The sequence below is a fragment of the Narcine bancroftii genome, chromosome 13 (genome assembly GCF_036971445.1).
Source record: "Narcine bancroftii isolate sNarBan1 chromosome 13, sNarBan1.hap1, whole genome shotgun sequence".
Taxonomy (NCBI): Eukaryota; Metazoa; Chordata; class Chondrichthyes; order Torpediniformes; family Narcinidae; genus Narcine; species Narcine bancroftii.
Genome location: NC_091481.1, coordinates 2262716 through 2285968, shown reverse-complemented (window position 1 = coordinate 2285968; position 23253 = coordinate 2262716). Strand labels below are relative to the sequence as shown.

At 42.2% G+C, this 23253-nt stretch overlaps 1 protein-coding gene across 2 annotated transcripts in view; it reads left to right on the top strand.

Annotated features, from left to right (window-relative positions):
• The window catches only part of prpf18 (PRP18 pre-mRNA processing factor 18 homolog (yeast)), a 104400-nt gene extending 81420 nt beyond the window's left edge, over positions 1-22980 (top strand). The window contains exons 5-11 of one of the 2 annotated variants that reach the window (XM_069907584.1): positions 1828-1941; positions 9550-9696; positions 10797-10865; positions 14837-14977; positions 15903-15974; positions 16687-16842; positions 22538-22980. In XM_069907584.1, the coding sequence (XP_069763685.1) occupies positions 1828-1941; positions 9550-9696; positions 10797-10865; positions 14837-14977; positions 15903-15974; positions 16687-16842; positions 22538-22618 (780 nt within the window). In that variant the 3' untranslated portion in view covers positions 22619-22980. The remainder of the gene's footprint in view (positions 1-1827; positions 1942-9549; positions 9697-10796; positions 10866-14836; positions 14978-15902; positions 15975-16686; positions 16843-22537) is intronic. The other variant, XM_069907586.1, reaches the window with a different exon arrangement.
• Positions 22981-23253: the final 273 nt, after the last annotated feature.

The following is a 23253-nucleotide window of genomic DNA, read 5'->3' as shown; positions in this document are numbered from 1 at the left end:
TCTGTGCAATATTTTCCTTTAATGTAAAATTTGAGTAAAAATATTGACAATGTTGTAAATTGTTAAATCTCCAACCCAGAGAGTGAACAAGTAAACATGGAGGTTTAGTGAACATCACAGGTTGTTGGAGGTTTAACAATTGACACCATTTACAATTCATGTTCATATTCCCATCTGCCTCTGGTTTTGACATTGAATTCATCCAGTTGAATTTCGTCCTTTCTCAATCATCTTCAAATTTATTGGGTGAAGCAGATCAACTGGGTCTGTTGTCTACCAAGTTTACAGATGATCTGTTGTTGCCCTCACTGTGCTTTAAACCAGTTTGCTACTTCAAACACCCTTCAGGGGTAAAACATTTTTTGTGTTGAAGAGTGCAGTGGCAAACCTAACCAACAGAGCATGCGTGAAGCATTCTGCTCCTGCTAACTGACCTGTAGGAACTACGAATCTTAACTGCAGCCTCAACTATAGTGTTATCGCAGGGAGTCAGAGCATTGTTTGTTAATTCCACCTCAGACTTGAGTGTCCAAATCTAGGCTAACATGCCAGTACAGTTCTTGGGATGTGCTGCACTGTCTTTGAGATGTTTTAATGACATTTTCAAAGAGTCGGAGAGTTTCCTGGGATCCTGCCGATATTTATCTTTCACTAAAATGAATAGACTGGTCATTAATCACATGGCTGGTTGTAGAAGGGCAGCACATTAGTATGATGCTGTTACAGCAGGAGCAAGCTGGGTTTGAATCCGATGCTGACTATAAAGAGTTTGTACATTCTTCCCATGTCTGAGTGGGCTTATTCCAAGTTCTCTTGTTTCCTCCCAGCCTTCAAAAACATATGGACTTGTAGGTTAATGTGAATGTAATTGGGTGGCATGGATTTAAATGGCCAGAATTGGCTTCTACCATGCTGTAAATATCATTTAAAAACGTAATATTGCTTCAATGCAGGCACTTCAGGAGTACTTTGTACCATATGCTCTGTAATACAAGATAGACATTATGAATAATTTGGTCTTTTTCTTTCCTGTGTTAAAGTTTCATATCTTTAGAGGGGTGGGTTTTGAAAGTAGCTGTAAAAGTTTTTGGGACAGTATTGCAGTAGATGGTGCTGTTGTACCCTGCCAAATTTATTTAAAAGATGCTGCAGAGGAATGGTGCTGCCTTAGTTATTTCGGCTTAGTTCGCTGAAGGGAAAGGAAAACTGGACACAGATGCCCATTTCAAACAGGAGGTTGCTTTACCCCAAGGCAAACATTGAAAGCTGCAGCTTTTGTGTTTGGTTTTAATCCAGTGAATAGTTGGAGTTGCCATAAGTTTCTTTATTTCTGTAAAACAGATTTTTCACTCCCCCTGCTTTTACCTAAAAATCAAGTGTCTTTGTCCTGGCCGCCCATCAACCAGACCTCCCCATGCCCTGACTGCTTGCCCACTGGAGCACAAATGCCCCGAAAGCAGACCCTCGCCCCAGCTGCCTCCTCACCAGAGCACCTGATGCCCAGGTCACCCCCCCCCCCGAACTCCTGACACCCCATCGGTAGACCCTCACCATGGCTGCTCACCCATCTGAACTCCCAACACCTCAGCCACCCACTGATCTGCGCTCCTGACGTCCCGAATATGAACTTAACACCTGGTCCCAGCCATCCGAGCTCCTGCCGCCTGAACGATTCAGGTACTTTCAAGGTCAAAATTTGATCCATGTAAAAGTGGACCCCTCTCTGCCTGAAAAAGTGGTCCAAAAAATTTGCTGATTTTATGAGTCTATATGGTAATTATCACTGTGGATTTCCAATAAAAAGTTTAATGTTTTTTTCCTTCCAAGGTAATTAGAAGGCTACGAGAGCGAGGGGAACCAATTCGATTATTTGCTGAAACTGACTATGAAGCTTTTCAACGTCTCCGAAAAATAGAAATCCTAACTCCTGAAATTAACAAGGTAATGTTTTAAAATAACGTTTGGAGTTTTTCTGTGAACGACATCTTGATTATTCTCCACTTCTGGAAGCTCGAACATGATGCTGCTGTACTGATTGAATGTAGTAAAATGTGGAATTGATAAGGGAGAATTAATCTAATAAAGTCAATTATTTTAACCTAGCCACCTGATCTCCCCTCAGGATCCAATTTTCCAGAGGATGGCATGGTTATCAAAGTGGTTAGTGCAACGCTGTTACAGCGCCAGTGATTGGGACCAGGATTCAAATCCCGTACTGTATATAGGGAGTTTGTACGTTCTCCCTGTGTCTGCGTGGGTTTTCCCCGAGGGCTCCAGTTTCCTCCCACTGTTCCAAACATACCAGGGTTGTAGATCAATTGGGTGACATGAGCTTGTGGGCTGAAGCGGCCTGTTACCGTGTTGTATGTCTAAAATTTAAAATATCCATGTTTGTCTAATGTTCTCGAGCTAATAGTCTCCAATCCAGGCAACACACTGGTAAATCTCTTCCGTACTGCATATCCTTCCTGTAATGGGACAACCAGGAGACAACACATTACTCCAAATGTGGTCTAACCAAAACTACCAGAGCTGCATCAACCACGGAAGTGGAATATTCTGCACAGTTATTTTATTGTGGAAAAAGGATGTGCTAGGCATAGTGGTGTTGATTCATAAGGTTAGTCCCAGGACCGATAGGTTTTAGCATTTGAAGAGATGTCGTGTCAACCTGCCTTGTATTCTCAATGGAAGTTTACAAAATTCTAGCAGGGCTGAACAGATCTCTCTAGAATCGGTCCCCAATTCAAGTCAAGTTTATTGTCATCTGATTGTACATGTCTTTTCTTTGGCTTGGCTTCGCGGACGAAGATTTATGGAGGGGGTAATACAACCTAGCGAAACCGCGTTCTCCGGTCCTTGGTGCAAAAGCATGCAGACACACAACCAGACTTAACACACATATAGACAAATAATACATGCACAGGACAAGTATTATATCTATAAAAATAAATAAATATGAGAGTCTCAGATAGTTAGTGTGAGAGATTCCTTTGGTTGTTCAGCATTCTCGCTGCCTGTGGGAAGAAGCTAGTGGTCATGTTCAATAAGGGATGAGTATTTAGAGTTGAGATGTGGAGAAGTTTCTTTACTTGGAGGGTAGTAATCTCTCTACCCTGAAGGGATGTGAACACTCAGTTATTGAGTTTTCAACAGAATTCTGGATAGGTGGATAGCAAATAATTTGAGAGAGTTGGTATAGGGTAGAGATGTGGTACTAAGGTTGAAGATCACCCATGACCTTTATGAATGGCAGTTCAGGCTCACAGAAGCAGATGGTCTTCTCCACTCCTGTTTCTTGCTCTCCTAAAAGACCACAAGACAAAGGAGCAGAATTAGGCCATTCAACCCATTGAGGCTGCCCCGCCATTCCATCATGTTTGATTCATTTTCCTTTTCAACCCATTCTTCTGCCTCCTCCCAGTAACCCTTGTTTCCCTCTTCCTGACGTATCCACTTGCGCCTCAAATATCCCCAATGACGGGTTCCACGGCTGTCCGCGGTAATGAATTCCACAGATTCACCACTTCTGTCTATTTTAAACAGATGTTCTATGAATTCCTTCTCATAGGATCGAGCACTAACTTGGTTTTCTCAATCAACCTGCATATTGAAATCCCCCACGACTATTTTAATGTTGCCCTTTTTGCATGCATCTTCTATTTCCAAGTGTAATTTACACGTCACATCCTGGCTACTGTGTGGAGGTCTGTATACAACACCTGTCAGAGTCTTTTGAGCCTTAGAATTTCTTAGTTTTTAAGATTACAGTCTCTTAATTTTTAAGGACCTGCAACAGGCAAGGTCACGTAAGATCAGAATCAGGATTTATTGTCACGAACAAGTCATGAAATACAGTGCATCATAGCGCAAACATATATATTATAACCATCTTACGACTTTACTATAAAAATAAAAATATAATAACCATAATACTGCATGAAAAGTGAGGCCGTGACCTTGGCTCATTGATCATTCAGGAATCTGATGGCGTTGGGGAAGAAGCTGTCTTTGTGCCACTGAGGGCCCGTCTTTAGGTTCCTGGACCTTTTCCCCAACGGTAGCAGAGTGAAGAGGGCATGGCCTGGGTGGTGGGGGTCTTTGAGGATAGAGGCTGCTTTTTTAAGGGACCGCCTCATGTAGATGTCCTCGATGGAGTGAGGTCTGGTGCCTGTGATGTTGCAGGCCAAGTTAACAACCCTCTGGAGTTTATTCTTGTCCTGAGAGTTGGCGCCTCCCTACCAGGCAGTGATGCAACCAGCCAGAATGCTCTCTACGGTACCCCTGTGGAAGTTTACAAGAGTCTTCGATGAGATGCCGAATCTCCTCAGACACCTCACAAAGTATAGATCTTTTGATAATAGCCCAGAGAAGGCCGTGGGGATGGCAGCGGAATGCTCCAACTGCAGGATTTGGGAAAGCACAAGTGTCCCTGATGACTACACCAGCAAGAAGTGTCCACAAGGGTTCTATCTTCCGATCCAATGCCTCTTCTTTCCAAAGATTTGATTCTATTTTTGACCAACGGAACCACTGTTTACCTGCTTGTCCTACTTATACACTGTGTAACCTTGGGTGTTCAGTTCCCAGTCTGGTCTTCTTTCAGCCACAACTCACTGATGCCTACAACATCGTATCTGTCAACTGTCAGCTGTGCTGCAAGATCATCAACCTTATTTCTTACACTGCGGGCATTTAAATACAAGACCTTCAGTGCTGTGTTCATCATACTTTTAAATTTTATTTTTAAAGACCACAAATTAAATCCTTAGTCTTATGCTTTCAATTTTTCCCTCCTTACTGTCTATCCTCCCCTCACAATCTCACTACGCAGTGCATTTTCTCGTGTGTCTTCTGCACTATTCACTACCCTCTCATTCTGGATCCCATCCCCCTGCCAAACTAGTTTAAACCCTCCCCAATAGCTCCAGAAAACCTGCCTGCCAGGATATTGATCCCGCTCCAGTTCAGGTGCCGCCCATCTTTTTTGTGCCGTTGTCATACCCACACTCCTGTTCGGCTCCGAATCATGGGTCCTCTACCGGCATCACCTACGGCTCCTAGAACACTTCCACCAGCGTTGTCTCCGCTCCATCCTCAACATCCATTGGAGCGCTTTCATCCCTAACGTCGAAGTACTCGAGATGGCAAAGGTCGACAGCATCGAGTCCACGCTGCTGAAGATCCAGCTGCGCTGGATGGGTCACGTCTCCAGAATGGAGGACCATCGCCTTCCCAAGATCGTGTTATATGGCGAGCTCTCCACTGGCCACCGTGACAGAGGTGCACCAAAGAAAAGGTACAAGGACTGCCTAAAGAAATCTCTTGGTGCCTGCCACATTGACCACCGCCAGTGGGCTGATAACGCCTCAAACCGTGCATCTTGGCGCCTCACAGTTTGGCGGGCAGCAACCTCCTTTGAAGAAGACCGCAGAGCCCACCTCACTGACAAAAGGCAAAGGAGGAAAAACCCAACACCCAACCCCAACCAACCAATTTTCCCCTGCAGCCGCTGCAACCGTGTCTGCCTGTCCCGCATCGGACTTGTCAGCCACAAACGAGCCTGCAGCTGACGTGGACTTTTACCCCCTCCATAAATCTTCGTCCGCGAAGCCAAGCCAAAGAAAAATATCTTCCTCAGAAGAGATCCCATGAGCCACAAATCTGAACTCCTGCCCTCAAGACCAACTCTTCAGCCACAAGTTCATCTGCCATAATTTGTTATTCTTGCCTATCAGAGATTACCATCCTTTTTTTAAATTTTTAAAAATTTTTCACACTATGAACCATATTGACCAAAATACCCATAAATATTTCCCTCTTGAATATACACAGTGTCATTTTCTCCCCTTTTTCCCCCCCTCCCTTCCCTCCCTTCTTCCCACCCCCCTCCCCACCCACTCAACGTTCAACATACATGATACATTAAACTCATTAAACAACGTCATCACACAAAGAAAATTGTGTAATCTACTTTTACGCATTGGGTCAGTTCATTTCGTCTTCTTCTCTTTCTGTCACGGTAGGCCCTCTCTGTTGTGTTCCATGTACGGTTCCCAAATTTGTTCGAATACTGTGATGTTATATCTTAAATTATATGTTATTTTTTCCAATGGAATACATTTATTCATTTCTATGTACCATTGCTGTATTCTCAGGCTATCTTCTGATTTCCAGGTTGACATAATACATTTTTTTGCTACAGCTAACAGATTACCATCCTTGAGGTACCATCTTGCTTCTTAGTTTCCTTCCTAACTCCCTATATTCACTGTTGAGCATCTCATCCCTACTCCCATCTATGTCATTGGTACCAATGAGGACCACGGCATCTGGCTGCCCACCCTCCTGCTTGAGAATGCTGTGGACTTGATCTGAGATGTCTCCTAACTATCTGTTCCTCTAACCATTGAATCTCCTATCATTACAGCTGTCCTCTTCACCCCCTTCCCTTCTGACCTGATCTCTATGGCTTGTCCCTGGTACACTCCCCCCCCCCCCCCCCCCCCCACAAATTATCCAAAACAGTATACATTGTTGAGAGATCAGCCACAGAGGTGCCTTGCGCTGAGTGCCTATTCCCTTCCCTCTCCTAACAGTTATCAGTTATCTGTCTCTTTGGTGTGACTGTCTCCCTATAGCTCCTCTCTGTCACTCTCTCTGCCTCCTGAATTATCTGGAGATCATCCAGCTCCACTTCCCTAACATGGTCTCCAAGGAGCTGAAGCTGGATGCACTTTTTGCCAGTGTTGTCATCAGGGACACTTGTGCTGTCCCAGATTAGGCACATGCTGCAATTGGTGCATACCACTGCTCGAGCTGCCATCCACACTGCCTACTCTAGGTTATTATGAAAAGTTCTTACCTGACCTTGCTTGTAGCACGTCCTCAGCCACTGCTCCCCAAAGCCTCATGAGCCAAACCCTCTAAACCTCCACTCCCACTCTGGGCCACTCCACTTGAGCCTCCATTTTAATTTGCTGCTGGGTCTGTCTGTATCAATAGATTCCAAACAATCACCAAGGTTCCTGCTCCGCTTCTATGTAAGCTATCCTGGAACAAAGCACAGCTCCTGAGACTCACCTGTATCCACAGACTCAACCAAAAAGCACGTGATCTGAATAATTAGCAGGTTAAAGGGGCAGTCTAATTGCCTTGTCTGTTATTAATGAAGACAAAGCACGGGAGGAACTCCAGCAGGAGTTTGTTATTGATGTACAGTAATTTCTATTCAAAGTAATTCAGAGAAATGGTTTGTTTTTGCTTGTTGCATTTTACTTGTGTTCCAGGTTTCATTGCCTTCTTGCTTTTTACTTTCATTTTTCAATACTGCTTCTCTCCCTTTTGCATTTTTAACCTTCCCTTGATTTGCATTGTTCAGTAATTGAACCACATGAAATATGAAAAAGCAGGAAGAAACTGTACAAATCTGAGTACAGTGAACCCTGTTATCCAGAATTCAAGCAACCTGCAAAAAAAATTGCAGAAAATAAATAGGTAATACATATGGAAGTTTAAAATTGGCGCTCCTTGCTGTTAGTTTGCCAATCGCGCAATGTGCAACCTCAAGCAACTGGAAAATACACTTCTCTGGCATTTACCAATCCTAGTAGATGCCGGATACCATGGATTTTACTGTACTCCCTCTTTTAAAATGGACATTCTGAAATTGTACCAGGGACAAGCAAAGAAATAAAAACTGATGAGTCCCACAACTTGTTAAAATATGGGTAATGTTATTGCACTGTTGACTGGTATCAATTTAAAAAGTGCATGTATTTCATCTGGTGGGGGTCTTTGTCTTTCAGCTCTGAGTGAAGAGCTGAAATTATATCAGGCGATGAATAGTCGGTCGCACACCATTGATCAAGGACTTGGCTGGGGATTTCCAGAAAAAAAGGAAAGAAGTGAAAATGTCAGCCCTCTGGATTAATATTTTTCTATTTATATTGTCAGATTGTTAGAATTGAACTTACTGCCTGGAAAATGGTACTGTGAGCTCATCTGATGAGGCAGCGGCCTTTCCAGAGAGTTTGTCAGCTCTTAAAACAATCTCCAATCAATCTATTTTCCCAAATCCCTGCAAATGATTTTACTTTCCTTTACTTATTTAATTGCACTTTGAAAAAATGCAATTGAATCCCTATCTGCTGCACTTACAGGCAGTTCATTTCACTTCTTCATGACCAAATAAAAAAGCTGCTTCTCTTGTCACCTCTGGACCTTTTTAAAATTCTTCTTTCTTTGGCTTGGCTTCGCGGACGAAGATTTATGGAGGGGGTAATTACTTTAACTATAACCCCTGTAGTCTAGTGGGGATTGTTTCTGTCTCTTTGCAACTACTGAGTCTTTGAATACCTCTAATCACATCTCTCAACTTGGTTATTTGAAATGAGATGAGTTGTCAGAGAAGGTGATGGAAGCAATCCAATTCGAATCAGACTTTATTGTCATGACCAAGTGTCGTGAAATTTGTTTTGTGGCAGCATTATTGTTCAATACAGGTGAAAAATTGCGATAAATTTCATTTCCGTAAATACACTATTTAAAAAAAAAGTTGTGCAAAAGGAGAGGTAGTGTCTGCGGTTCATTGCCCATTCAGAACTCTGATGGCAGAAGCGAGGAAGTTTAATTTTTTTAAAAAATGTAGACGTACAGCACAGTAACAGGCCATTTCAGCCCACAAGTCCAGCCCACCCAATTTACTTTCAATTAACCTACACCCATGGTACTTTCCAAACGGTGGGAGGGAACTAGAACCCTTGGGGAGAACCCACTCAAACATGGGAAGAACGTACAAGCTCCTTACAGATAGCCCAGGATTCCTGATCGTTGGGGCTGTAAAGGTGTTGTGCCAACTGTGCTACTCCAGCTGTTTTTGTGCTGTTGAGTGTGCATCAGTTACAGCTTTTAAAGGGCATTTAGACTGGTACTTGGATAGGAAAGGGGTAGATTAGTATGGGTAAAGGAGTTAAACAGCAAAATGTTTGGATGCTGTGATTGTAGATTGCACAAAATGCTGGAGAAACTCAGCAAGTCACACAGCGTTCTTTACACAGCAAAGATAAAGATACAGATCCAACATTTCCGGCTTGAGCCCTTTATCAAGTTCTGAACAAAAAGCAGGCAGGAGTTTGAATAAAATGGTGGAGGAAGGGAAAGGGGAGGAGGCGATCACAGGGGAAGGTACCAAAAGGGTGATTAGTGGGAAGGGATAAGTGGATGAGGGAGTCACAGAGGGAGTGGTCCCTGCGGAAGGAGGAGAGGGGAAAATGTGTCTGGTGATGGGATCATGTTGTAGGTGACAGAAATTGAGCACTTGAGGTTGGTGCAGTGGTAGGTGAGAAAGGGTCAAGGGCCTGTTTCTGTGCTGTACAACACTATACACAGCAAGCAGGTGATTTTTAATCTGAATGAAACTATTTTTAAACATTAGAAGACAAGCAAATATTTCCAAAATACAATAGGTTCAACCATTGAGCAGGATCTTTCTGATCAGGAGGCATAGTTCTGAGAAAACTCAAATAATTTGTTTCTTTATTTCTTCAGGGTTTGCGAAATGACTTGAAAGCAGCTATGGATAAGATAGACCAGCAGTATTTAAATGAGATTGTGGCTGGACAGGAGCAAGGTGAAGAGGAGGAGCAAAATGACCTGAAAGTTCATGAAGAAAACACCACAATAGAGGAACTGGAGGTAAGAACTGCATTCATTTCTACCTTACTCCTTACTCCTTAGGGTTCTCTAAACCAGCCATTCTCAACCTTTTTCATCAATAGCCCCCACTAGTACTGTTCTTCCCGTGAAGCAGACAAGTTTTAGTTTTTTGGATATTTCTCTCTTACCCACATGGTTTTTATATATTTATGTTCCATGAGGGTGAAAAGCTTTTACTTAAATGTGCTGGAGCCCCATGAAGAATGGGTGTTCTAAACAAAAGATCAATGTTTTAATCTATCTAATCATTGGTTTTATCGTCTAATACCGTTTTACTAAGAATAGCTTCCTTTTAAACTTGTTTGAGAGATGATGAGTATTGTGGACAAGGCCAGCATTTATTGCAAATACCAGTTTGCTGCTATGTCTTCATGTTCATGGCCTAGTTTACTTTTTCATCTTGCCACACTCTTCCCTCCTTCTGTTGGGTGGAAGATTCAAAAGTGTGAATCTTACACCACCAGATCAAGGATAGTTTCTTTTGCCGATATCAGACTCCTGAATGATCCTCATGAATAAAATGATGCCCTTGCGCTGATCTATCTCTGCACTTTGTACTGTATTTTATTTGCTGTACTCACATATGGATTGACTTGCTGGATAACACGCAAAACAAACTTTTTCATGGTTTGTTTATATTGATTAACTATTCACATTTCTTTATTTGGTTGCATGTATTCGCTGTGTACAGTTTTGTTTGCACTACCAGTAAGGGGTAATTTTGCCTGGCCCGCAGGAAAAAGAATCTCAGGGTTGTACGTGATGTCATGTATGTCCTCTGACAATAAATCTGAAATCTGAACCTCTGAACACGTGGCAAAAAGCTTGAATTTGAATGTTCCCAGTATTTTCTATTTCTAATACTGTTTGACAGAGATCAATACATTTTTGAACTTGAGATCATTGAGTTCAGGAAAGTGTTACTGAGGTCAACTATTGACTCTGACCTGAAAACAACATTTGGAAAACAATTTCAGCAACTTTGAATAAGTTGTTTGCCATTTGATTTAGCTGCTGTTAAGTGGTTAATTTCCAGTACTTTAACATATAAGAGCTAATGGTTTGTTTTTTCAATGCAGGCCTTGGGTGAGTCCTTGGGTCAGGGAGATGACCATAAAGACATGGACATTATAACCAAAGTGCTCAGGGTAAGATTGCATCCATTAATAGTACACTGATGGGATGTTTTGCCTAGTGAGTTAGATCATTTGCTGATCAGTGGTTCTCAACTTTCTTTTACCACCTACAGATCCACTTGTGTATTCCTTTACTGCCAACCACCTACCATAAAGCCATGGGCCACAATTTTGGGGGAGGGGGGTGCTGAATGTGAATGCACATGGATGTCTGAGCTCAACCACTGACTGGATTTTGGTTTGTTTTAGTGGGAATATTTTTTGAGAATTTTTGTTGTTGTCATTATCTTGTACATATTATATCAGCGGCGTTTGGCCTTGCTGAGCAGTTGCAGGTCATCTTTAACAGCCCACTGATTACCAGTTTGTGCATCACACGTTGAGGAATACTGCTCCAGCAGGTTGCTGGGATGAAAGTGTCTTCTTACCGTGTGGAGAAGTCCAGAGTGATCTGCAAGGACCTTCACAATAATATGTCAGCTGTTTTACTTTAAGTCAATCGCATAGATCATGTTACAAGTTTCAGGGTTACCTTCGACTTCAGATGTGGTGACCTTATAAGCAGACATCTGTTTCTTGGTGTGATTTTACTGCCCGTAATCTAATTATGCAATCACTATTGTGGAGTTGATCAAAAAATTACAACCAGGAGTCTGTGCTCTCTGTGCCATCGAGAATCTGACGCTATAATTTCCTTTCGTGCAAAATATTGATTAGAAATCTGCTCCAGTATTCTAATTTATAGAATGAATGATGATATAGCCTTGAGTCGAAATTTTCTTTCACACATTCTTAAGTGCACTCTTCCAGTATTTCCAATCAGTCTTACCAAGACCAATCTCCCTTATTGTTTCATTTTACTGACAACAGTGAACACACTTAATCAGATCTTGCTTTCACCCAACTAATGGCATAATGCTCCCCAAGAATGGGAATAATATTTGCTTTTCAATATCCTCATCAGCAATCTTGTCCAACGTTTTGTGATAAACGCTTTGATTTCAATAGGTTCTATATTTAAGCTAATTTTTGCCTTGCTCAACTAGGTTCTGTTCCCAGGTCCAGGTAGCAGGGCCAGGTTGAAGCTGATAATGCCTCTTGTTTTGCACTGTCCTTCCAACAACCAAAGCTGATCACCTGTTTCTTAGTTCCAATCCTGTGGCTGAAAATTAGACCTTTGAACAATGTGATTTTTACTCTCCCAAGAACTATATTAGTTAGCCCGCTCTCACATGATTCAGTTGTATTTTCCCAAGAGTGGACTTTTATCAAGGCTCTTTAAAAACCTCCTGCATGGTTTTCTGGCTCAGAAGGTTGAGGCACAAGGGATCTGAGATGAGGCAAACTGACCTCACGTAGAGGATCGTGGTGGATGGGCGTTTCTCTCGAAGTCTATAACAAGTGGTACACAGAAAGGATTGATGCTGGAACCTTTGTTATATATAAATTGGTGTTCTTAAAAGATGAAGATGGCTACCTAAGGATAACAAGCCATAGATCAGCTAATGACAGAGGTGACAAATCCATCCAGGTGAACGTGAAATTTAAAGATCTGGGAGGGTACAATTTTTCACGTGGGGAGATTGTAAATCTATCTGCCTCCACCACCTCGTCTAGCAGCTAGTTCCAGATAACTATGTTTAAAAGGTGTCTGTGCAGGTACTTGGATAGGAAGGGCAGAGAGCGAGATGTGTTTAATGCAAGCAAAAGGGATTCACATGGAGGAGAAGGTCCGAAATGGTTCTTTTCTGTGCTGCATGTTCCGCTAATTCCAGTGGTTTACTAATTAACCGGGATGAAGTCGCTCCAATGAATTTTGAGGATGGAGCGGAGACAACGCTGGTGGAAGCGTTCTAGGAGCCGTAGGTGGTGCCGGTAGAGGACCCATGATTCGGAGCCGAACAGGAGTGTGGGTATGACAACGGCTCTGTATACGCTAATCTTTGTGAGGTTTTTCAGTTGGTTGTTTTTCCAGACTCTCTTGTGTAATCTTCCAAAGGCGCTATTTGCCTTGGCGAGTCTGTTGTCTATCTCATTGTCGATCCTTGCATCTGATGAAATGGTGCAGCCGAGATAGGTAAACTGGTTGACCGTTTTGAGTTTTGTGTGCGCGATGGAGATGTGGGGGGGCTGGTAGTCATGGTGGGGAGCTGGCTGATGGAGGACCTCAGTTTTCTTCAGGCTGACTTCCAGGCCAAACATTTTGGCAGTTTCCGCAAAACAGGACGTCAAGCGCTGAAGAGCTGGCTCTGAATGGGCAACTAAAGCGGCATCGTCTGCAAAGAGTAGTTCACAGACAAGTTTCTCTTGTGTCTTGGTGTGAGCTTGCAGGCACCTCAGATTGAAGAGACTGCCATCCGTGCTTTACCGGATGTAAACAGCGTCTTCATTGTTGAGGTCTTTCATGGCTTGGTTCAGCATCATGCTGAAGAAGATTGAAAAGAGGGTTGGTGCGAGAACACAGCCTTGCTTCACACCATTGTTAATGGAGAAGGGTTCAGAGAGCTCATTGCTGTATCTGACCCGACCTTGTTGGTTCACGTCTCCAGAATGGAGGACCATCGCCTTCCCAAGATCGTGTTATATGGCGAGCTCTCCACTGGCCACCATGACAGAGGTGCACCAAAGAAGAGGTACAAGGACTGCCTAAAGAAATCTCTTGGTGCCTGCCACATTGACCACCGCCAGTGTGCTGATATCGCCTCAAACCGTGCATCTTGGCGCCTCACAGTTCGGCGGGCAGCAACCTCCTTTGAAGAAGACCGCAGAGCCCACCTCACTGACAAAAGACAAAGGAGGAAAAACCCAACACCCAACCCCAACCAACCAATTTTCCCCTGCAACCGCTGCAACCGTGTCTGTCTGTCCCGCATCGGACTTGTCAGCCACAATCGAGCCTGCAGCTGACGTGGACTTTTACCCCCTCCATAAATCTTCGTCCGTGAAGCCAAGCCAAAGAAAAAAAAACTAATTAACCAATGATGTCATTTTCCAGGCATATCTTTCAGCACAGACTTGGTGCTGAGCTCATAAATTAATTTATATGAAACACAACCTTTAAGATACAGTATCTTAATGTGTAGCTGTTACATGTTTTGGGGTTTCCTAAATCGTCATCTTGTAAGCAACCTTGTGTTTCTTGGTGTAATTAAAAAAAACAACTTCTCATTATTTGTCACTTGTTGAGTAAGACCGTAGCATCTAGAAGTGTAATGTGCAAGAAGATGGCTGTTCTGACCAACCTGGTCTGAACAGTTCCTTCCACACAGGTGACCTCCTGTGAATGAGCGCTGCCTTTTATGCGGTACACCAAAGAGGATGTAGTACACCAAAGAGGATGATCCAATGCTTGCTGTTCCCAATGGTGCATGTCATGGTTCAACTTCTCTATGATGTTCCAAGAATCTCCTGTCCACCATGTCACCACTCGCCCTCAGTCAGTTCTCCAAAAAGTAGCTGCTTTTGTATTCAATAATCAGACATTCTTCCTATCTGGCGGCACAGTTAGAAGTGTAATGTGCAAGAAGATGCTGTTACAGTGCCAGCGGCTTGGGTTTGAAACCGTTGAGGTCTGTAAGGAGTTTGTACGTTCTCCCTATGTCTGCGTGGGTTTCCTCCAGGTGCTCTGGTTTACTCCCACCCTTCAAAATGTACCAGGGTTGTAAGTCATTTGGGTGTAATTGGGCGGTCCAGGCTTGTGGACTGAAAGGGACAATTACCATGCTGTATGTCTCTGTCTAAATGTAAAATTTTAAATGTCCTGTCTGTACAATCAATACACAATAAAAAAAATTACAACACTGGGGTTTGCCATTGTATCGGTGCTAATGACAAGTCAGAGTTTCTGGTGAACCTGACTTTGGAATACCAATACTAAACATGCACATTTTTTTTTTTCCGCTGTTTTTTGAAAAATTAAGCATTATTTTACTCTAATTTCTTTTATGAAGTACTTGAATCTACTTCTACTTTCTCTCTTTCAGTTTCTTCTGGGAGTTTGGGCAAAAGATCTAAATGCTAGAGAGGATTATTTAAAGTGCAGTGTCCAAGGTAAATTGGCCGGGGCAACTCACAAGCAGACAGAATCCTACTTAAAGCCTCTCTTCAGGAAACTTCGGAAGAAGGTAAGAAGCCTGAAGCTGCTGGAGTCACCTCAGTGCTTCAGTTAGTAGCAAGGATTCATAAAGTTGACTGGAATCAAGTGGTTAATTTAACTCAACAGGAATGGAGATTCTCAAAAATAGCCTATTGTAGATGTAAAAAAGGTTGTTTCGCATGGAGGGAGCGCTAAGACAAGAGGGTACAACTTCATGATTGCAGGGTGTCCGCTTAGAACAGAGAATTTCTTGAGCTAGAGGGTAGTAAATTTGTAGCCACAGGAAGTTGTGGAGGCCGGGTCATTGGGTGTATTTAAGGCAGAAATTGATAGGTTCTTGATTGGCCAGGGCATCAAAGGTTATGGGGAGAAGACCAGCAGTGGGGCTGAGTGGGGTAATAGAACAGCTCATGATTGAATGATGGGGCAGACTCGATGGGATGAATGGCCTATTTCTGCTCCTATGTCTTATGGTCTTAAATCAAAATAAAAGCAGGGAATGGTGGTAATAACATTTTTGGAGTGAGAAATGTTTAACAGCTTGGTTCAACGACCTTTTATCAGTTTCACTGCCAAGTGTTTTCAATAGTGGGTATGTGGTCTGAGAATTCTGCAGAATTGGAGATCAGAGTGTTTCTGCTTAAAGGATTTAATTGAACTCTTTAAGGTTCTTTGATCCTGACTATACCAGAAATAAATGATTCTAGGGGACCTTATCCTTAGCCCCCTGAACTCTGCTTGTACCGTTGCAGAGCACGAGAAAGCTGATTGTGACATTCTTAATGAATGTATTATTTTCTCTGATTACTGACCTTGATATATTTTTGACATAGGATAGACAGGGCAAGTCAGTCATGGTTAGTGCTGACATAAAATTTGTTGTGATTTCAAGAAATATAATCTTTTGGAAATAATGTGAAATGAGAGTATATTTCTTTTTCTTTGTTCCCCAGACTTTGCCACAGGACATTAAAGAATCTATAACTGATATTATCAAATTCATGTTACAGAGAGAGTATGTTAAGGTATATTTAAACAATTATTAAACATATTTTACTTTTTTTGTTGTTTTTATAACTTAAAATTAATTTTGATAGATGAATGTTTTTTTGTTAGTTTTTAGCCTTGTGGAATACATTGTTTTTATACTAACAAAATCATCTTCAGTCAAATAAAATATAGATTTCTTTTTTTAATTTAAAGGCAGGTTAATCTTTACAGTCTCTAGAGGGGATCTTAAGTGAAGATAAGAACTTAAAGAATAGAAACAGGAGTCGGCCAACCGGCCTGTCGAGCCTGCTCCGCCATTTAGTAAGATCAGCGCTGATCTGGACGTAGATTCAACTGCACATACCCTCCTTTCTCCATAAATCTCAATTCCCATATTCTTCAAAATCTTTGTCTTAAATACACGCAAGAAGACAGGCTCTACTGTTCCCTTGGATAGAGAATTCCATAGATTCACTACTCTCTGGGAGAGGGTAGTGGAGCTGAGTGGGAAAATGGATCAGCTCATGATGAAATGGCAGGGAAGATTCGATGGGCTGAATAGCCTATTTCTGCTCTTATGTCATGTGGTTTTATGGTCTAATTGTTACTGTTGAACTGAATTAGTGTACGGTCACCAGACCACTTGCTGTATACATAAGTGCCTTTGTTGAGTTTACTTAATCGTGGAAATTTTACTGCTCATTTTGGTGATACAATTTTATCCAAATTGTTCTATATTTCCTGCAGGCGAATGATGCTTACCTTCAGATGGCCATTGGAAATGCTCCCTGGCCTATTGGGGTCACCATGGTCGGTATTCACGCACGTACAGGTCGAGAAAAGATCTTTTCCAAACACGTGGCACATGTGTTAAACGATGAAACACAGCGGAAATACATTCAGGTTTGTTTCAAAACTCTCAATTTGGAGATCCTTGCTGACCTTTGAAAGGAATTGGGAATTTTTAAGTATCTGATTTGTTGTCATTGAGTTGTACAGCATGGAAATGGATCTTTTGGCAAATTGTGTACACCAACCCTCAAGTACCCATTGATACTAATCCTTTTTTTAATTCTCCCCCCATTCCCAACCACTCCCCTCCACCCCTCGGGATTCTATGCTCACCCTCAAAGTGTGGGCAATTGACCCACCTACTTGCATGTCTCTGGGATGTGGGAAGAAACTGGAGTCCCCCCGGGGGAAACCCATGCAGTTCACAGAGAGAACGTGCAAACTACACACAGACAGAATCAGGTTTATTGTCAGGAATATGTGTCACGAGTTTGTATTTTTGCGACGGCAGTGCATTGCAGATGCAAAAATTGGTATAAATTATAAGCAGTGTATTTAAAAATAAATTTAGTGCAAAAGAGAAAAAAGTGAGGCAGCATCTGTGGTTCATTGCCCATCAGAAATCTGATGGCAGAGGGGAAGAAGCTGTTTTTGTACCATTAGGTGCTCATCTTCAGGCTCTTGTACCACTTCCTTGATGGTAGCAATGAGAAGAAGGCAAGTCCTGGGTGGTGAGGGTCCTGGATGATGGAGGCTGCTTTCTTATAGATGTCTTTAATGGAGTGAAGACTGATGTCCGTAATGGCACTGGCTGAGTTCACAACTCTCTCTAAGCTTCTACCTGCCCTGTGCCTCCGTACCAGACAGTAATGCAACCAATGAGAACATTGTCAAAATTTGCAAGAGTCTTTGGTAACAAACCGAATCTCCTCAAACTCCTATCGAAGTATAGTCATTGACAATCCTTCTTCTCGATTGCATCAACATGATGGCCCCAGGACAGATCTTCAGAGATGTTGGCACGCAGGAATTTGAAATTTGGCAGCACTTGAGGTCAGGATTGTTCCTAGGTTGCTGGAGTGATGTGGCAGCAGCAAAACCGGTTGTGCCACAGTTTTTTGATAGTTAACTCCGCCACTAACAATTATACTGGAGGAGAGAAAATGTGGGCTGACTTCAGTTCAAGGATTTCTATGTCCACAGGGACCTCTGCACCAACTTCCTTTAGTACTAGTATGTGGGTGTGATTCTAATGTGCTGAGTAACGTTTCAATATCACCCCTTTGCCATTGTTTTCATTGGAACAGAGGAAAGATTCAATAGAACAATAGAGAGCTCTACCAGAGAAACAGGCCTTTCGGCCCACTGATGCCCCACCCTCACCACTATGTACACTAATGGGGGAAGTGCTCAAGTCCAAAACATCAACTGCCTTTTATATATTTGTGATAGTACAGATCTATCACCAATGTATATAATGTATATAGTTACAGTATCTAGACTGTGCTTCCAGCGATTGGCTGAGAGCTAAGCCACGCCTACTGTCTGGGCCTTAAAGGGTTGTGTCCCTCGCCAGGTCAAATCATTCCGGACTGGTCGGCCACCCATGAAGAGCTCCTGTCTTTTGCTAATAAAAGCCTTGGTTTGGATCAACAAGTCTTTGGTTCTTTCGACGAGCTCCACAATATTGCTATGTAACCTGCTGAGTTTCTCTAGAACTTTGTGTGTGCTGCACTGCACACCGGCCTCTGCAGAATTATTGATTGCCTTTTCAAGATTCTTTTATTGTCTTGTAATAAAGCAGAAAAAGAGTTTATTACCCAAAATTTCCTACCGTAAGGCAGACAAAGATTTGCCATCAGCAGAAACTGCCCAGCACCCCTTAGAATCAGAGAAAGAGAAACAAAAGAGAGTCTCCCCCCCCCCCCCCACCCACCAGAGTCTCTGAGAGTCTGTGGATTTTCCTCCAGCGCTCCCACAGTCACACAGCCTTCAGTCCAAGCCATTAACAAACCGAGCTCCAGATTTGAACCACTGACATGATCAAGAAACCTTCAGTGTCCTCGGCACCCTTTTGCATTCTGCTTCCAATACTGGTAGCCTTTCAGCCAATCTCCAGCAGTCTGCAGCCTGGTGCGAGTATTTTGGCTGCAGTCGCCAGCAGCCTCGCCTCAAGTCACCAACGGCCTGCCGCCTGTGAGTTTTCAGCCTCGGAGTCCCTCGCTGGTCTGCCACCATATCCATGCTGCTGTATTAATCTAATTGATTATTCTCAGACCCCTAGACTTAACTGCCATTACTTAACATAGCAGAGAGATGATGAAGGGGGCAGAGTTTTAAGGAATCCTCTTCACTGCTATCATCAGGGAAAAGGGACAGGAGCCTGAAGACGAGCGCTCAGCAGCACACGGACGGCTTCTTTTCCGCTACCATCAGATTCCTGAATGATCAATGAACCACAGACACTGCCTCACTTTGACTTTTTCTTGCACTATATTTGTAAAGTGGTTTATATCAAGGTTTGCCCTGTGACGCTGCCGCAAAACAACAAATTTTGTGACCTGTTCATGACAATAAATTCTGATTCTTTATGATCAGAGAGGATCAAAAAATGATCTAGAGGAACGAGTAAGGCATCAACAATGGTGGTGGGGGGTGGTTTGTGGTTTTAAGAAATGGGCTTGTTCAAGATTACTTTGGAATGGAATTAGTTAATGAGCAAAAACAATGAAAAGTAAGTTGGTCAATAGCTGTGGCCTCATACCCAGAGCAGATATATCAGAAATCAAGGAGCACCGAGGTTGTTATTGCAGAAGGAGAAGAAGGATAATAAAGTAATTTTCACCCAGAGTGTGAGGGGTCTGGAATTCACTGCTTGAAAGAAAGGAGAGAGCAGGCCTACCCACATTCAAGATGTACCCACACAGACATACCTAGTTGTTGGCATGGACATGGTGGGCCAACAACTGCTAAACTCCAAGGAATACAGACACAACCAGTTTAGCCTTTCTTGACCCTTTCATCCCAGAAACTTCCAGTTTTCATCCAATTGGACTATAGTAAAAATACGAGGCTGGAGAAACTTGGCAGGTCAAACAGTGTACTTTATATAGCAAAGATAAAGATACAGAACCAACTTTTTGGACTTGAGCCCTTCTTCAAGATATGACTCTACGACCAGCACCTGAAGGACTGTAGAGCTGGAGATCGAGAACTGGGGAGTGTGATTAGGCTAGTTCATTCTTTCTTAACTGGTGGTCCATGGGTGTGATGCAGGTAGTCTGCAGTGACATGGCAAAGACTAATATTAATAGCGATGTATCAAACAAGGTTATAAATTTGATGACAAATACAACAAAAATTTTCAAAATGTTCCCACAAAAACAAACTAAAAATCCTGTTGGTGGTCCAGAAAGGTTCTAGATCACTGGCCCTTCCCCTTCTCACTGGTAATTAAAGAAGTACTTAAGGTGATCTGTGGGAGAAAAGAGGTTGAGAACCACTGGCACATGACTTTTTTGGCCATCATGGATGTGAAGGGCTGAATCTCCAGCATCCATGTCATAAAATGGTTGTGGATTTAGTGCTAAAATAAGGTACTTCTACTACTTTCAAAATACAATTGCCATTAACTTTATGCCGGTCCTTGGATCAGAGACAGAAGTTTCAATCTGCCCAGTTATGACTGATTGCCATTCGCAGTCTTGATCTTTAACAGAGACTGTTCATTGGTGACCTTGCAACTTGCCAGGAAACTGAAAATCACAGCCAAGAAATATGTTGCGAAATCAACTAGCTGTTTAAAACTGTTAATATATTCTGTCAACAATGATAAATAATAAACCTGGAATTTCAGTGTTTTGCAACCTGTTAAATTTAGAAGGGAAGATGTATAGAAGTTCATTTTTGAGTATTTGTCTTAATTAATGAATAGCTTGTGCAAAATGGGAAAACATTGGAGAGAAGAATCATTCAGAACAGGTACAAGAAACATGTACGGCCTTTTTTTCTGATTGTTGAAGAACATGAGTTTACAGTGTTCATATGCTGGCTTAAATGAACTCCTAGCAAACACCTAAAGTTGTATTTATCACACAGCACTAAATTGTTCCAGTGTAAACTTCTATAATAGTTACAAGGCTGCCCCAGGTAACAAATGTGTTCGATTTTTATACACATCCGCAAGTCCATTTTGTCTCTAATTTGCACAAAAAGCACCTGATATGGTGCCATTTCAATCTGCTATGCTTTTGATGTTATTCGTTCTAAAAAGCTCCATGCTAATAAAGCACATAAACTGATGTTCAAAAAAACACTGACTAAAAGTGGAGAGAAATGAAACACCGGATGTCTGAATTTAATGAAGTCTGATGATCCTACCCTGTTCCCAGGTCTGCCAGTGTTAGAAAATAAAATTGAAAAGTATTGGAATTCTAAATTGTAAAGTGATTATGTAATATAATAGTTATAACAGAATTCCAAGTTCCTTTTTTTGATAAATAAAACTTGGGTACCTAGGTTTGTGAATCACAGAAAATTTGTGGAAAGGCAAGTTGTGGTAAGGGCATTGTGAAGGGATGATCGAGGGATTGAATGAGTGGGTGGAAGTTAATGTGAGAAGGTGTGAGGTCTTGCACTTTGTTAAGAGGAATCAAGAGGCAGATTATTATCTAAATGGAGAGGGGCTGCAAATGAGGGAAGTTAGAGCTATACGTAGATCATATGGTGAGCAGGTAGGGTAAAAATGAACCGTTGGCCTTGATTGCAGAGATTGGTGTTTAAAAAGAGTATGCTTTACAATTGTATAGGGTGTTGGTGAGCCTCCAAGTGGACTACTGCACTGTGGTTTGGTCCCAATTCCTAAAAAAGGATATAGTAGCATTGGAGTGAAACACGAAAGTCTACAGACACAATGCAACGATTGAAGTAAAACCCCAATGCTAGAGAAACTCAGCAGGTCACACAGCATACTTTATATAGCAAAGATAAAGATATTTCAGGCTTGAACCCTTCATCAAGATATGAGCAAAATGTAGGCAGGCATCTGGAATCAGGCTACATAAAGTACACTGTGTGTCTTGCTGAGTTTCTCCAGCATTGTGTTTTTACTATAGTAGCAGTGGAGGCAGCCTGGAAGGGATTCACCTGGCCAGTCCCTGGGATGAAAGGATCATGAAAGGTTAAACTGGTTGTGTCTGTTTTCGTGGAATTTAGCAGAATGAGAAGTGGCCTTCTTGAAGCTACTAAGAGAGCTTGATGGGTGGACGCTGAGATGTTTCCACTTGTGGAAAATTCCCCAACCAGGAGCCATAATAGAGGGGCATAGGCATTTCTTCTCACAGAGGATAGTGAATCTTTGGATAATGGAAGCTTGCCCATCAGAAGAGTTGGCATTTTAAATTAAAATATTAAATGTAGGCATCTAACACAGTAACAAGCACTTTTGCCCAATTATTGCCCAGTTGGCCTACAACCTCCAGTAAGTTTTGAAGAATGGGAGGAAAGTTGAGTGCTCGGAAGAAACTCATGCAGACACTGGGAGAATGTACAAACTCTTTCGAGACAGCGTGGGATTCAAACCCCGGTCCTGAGCGCTGGTACTGTAGCAGCACTGCCACCCTAAAGTAAAGATGGATTGATTAGAAGGGGTTTGAGGACTGTTGGAATCTGGCACAAAAGGGATGAGATGTGGTAGATCTGCTGTGATGAGACTGAACAGTATGGCAGGTTTGAGGGGCCATCTCCTGCTCCTATTGTGCTCTTTCGTTTAAGACTATATTGAATATTTTTCTTCCGCCTTTTCTAGGGGATGAAGAGATTGATGACCATCTGTCAAAAGCATTTTCCAACAGACCCGTCTAAGTGTGTCGAGTACAATGCTCTTTGATCTGCTCGCTTCTGAGTGGAATACATTATTATTCTTCAGTTGGAGAACCTGGAAGGGTCGGCGATTATAAAGAAAATTGTGTGTGACCATGCAAGTACTTCGTATATGACATTTTGTTCTTCAGAAAAGCATCAAAATTTAACATTTCTTGGCCTCAACAATTGTTTGTTTAATATTACATACATTGTAAACATCTGTCTTCAATTCTCTTCAATTAGCCTTTCAGTAATTGAACCCGTTTTTCTATTGAAAAAGGGCAGAACAAGTCACATAATACTTTGGGGGATGGGCAAGGAGAAAATGCAATCAGGAGTTGACTTTTTATATAGACATGGTTAATAAATGGTATCCATTTAGTAAAAGGTTTTGACTTAATCACACTTTTTGGCCCTCAGTTACTCTCTAATATTCTATTGCCTTGTTTGAGTCCTTGTTGTGTTGCAATATAAAAGATTGAGATGCATTCTGTCCAAGCAACATCAATTGATGCTTTGGACAAAGTTTCTTGGAGACCTAGCATCCGGAATCCCTATCTGGGCTGTTAAAATGTAATACTGTACTGCTATGGTGCCAATTTACAATGATCTCCTTCTCTTGTTGTGTTCACTTGGCACTTCTGCATCTCTTTAGCCCCT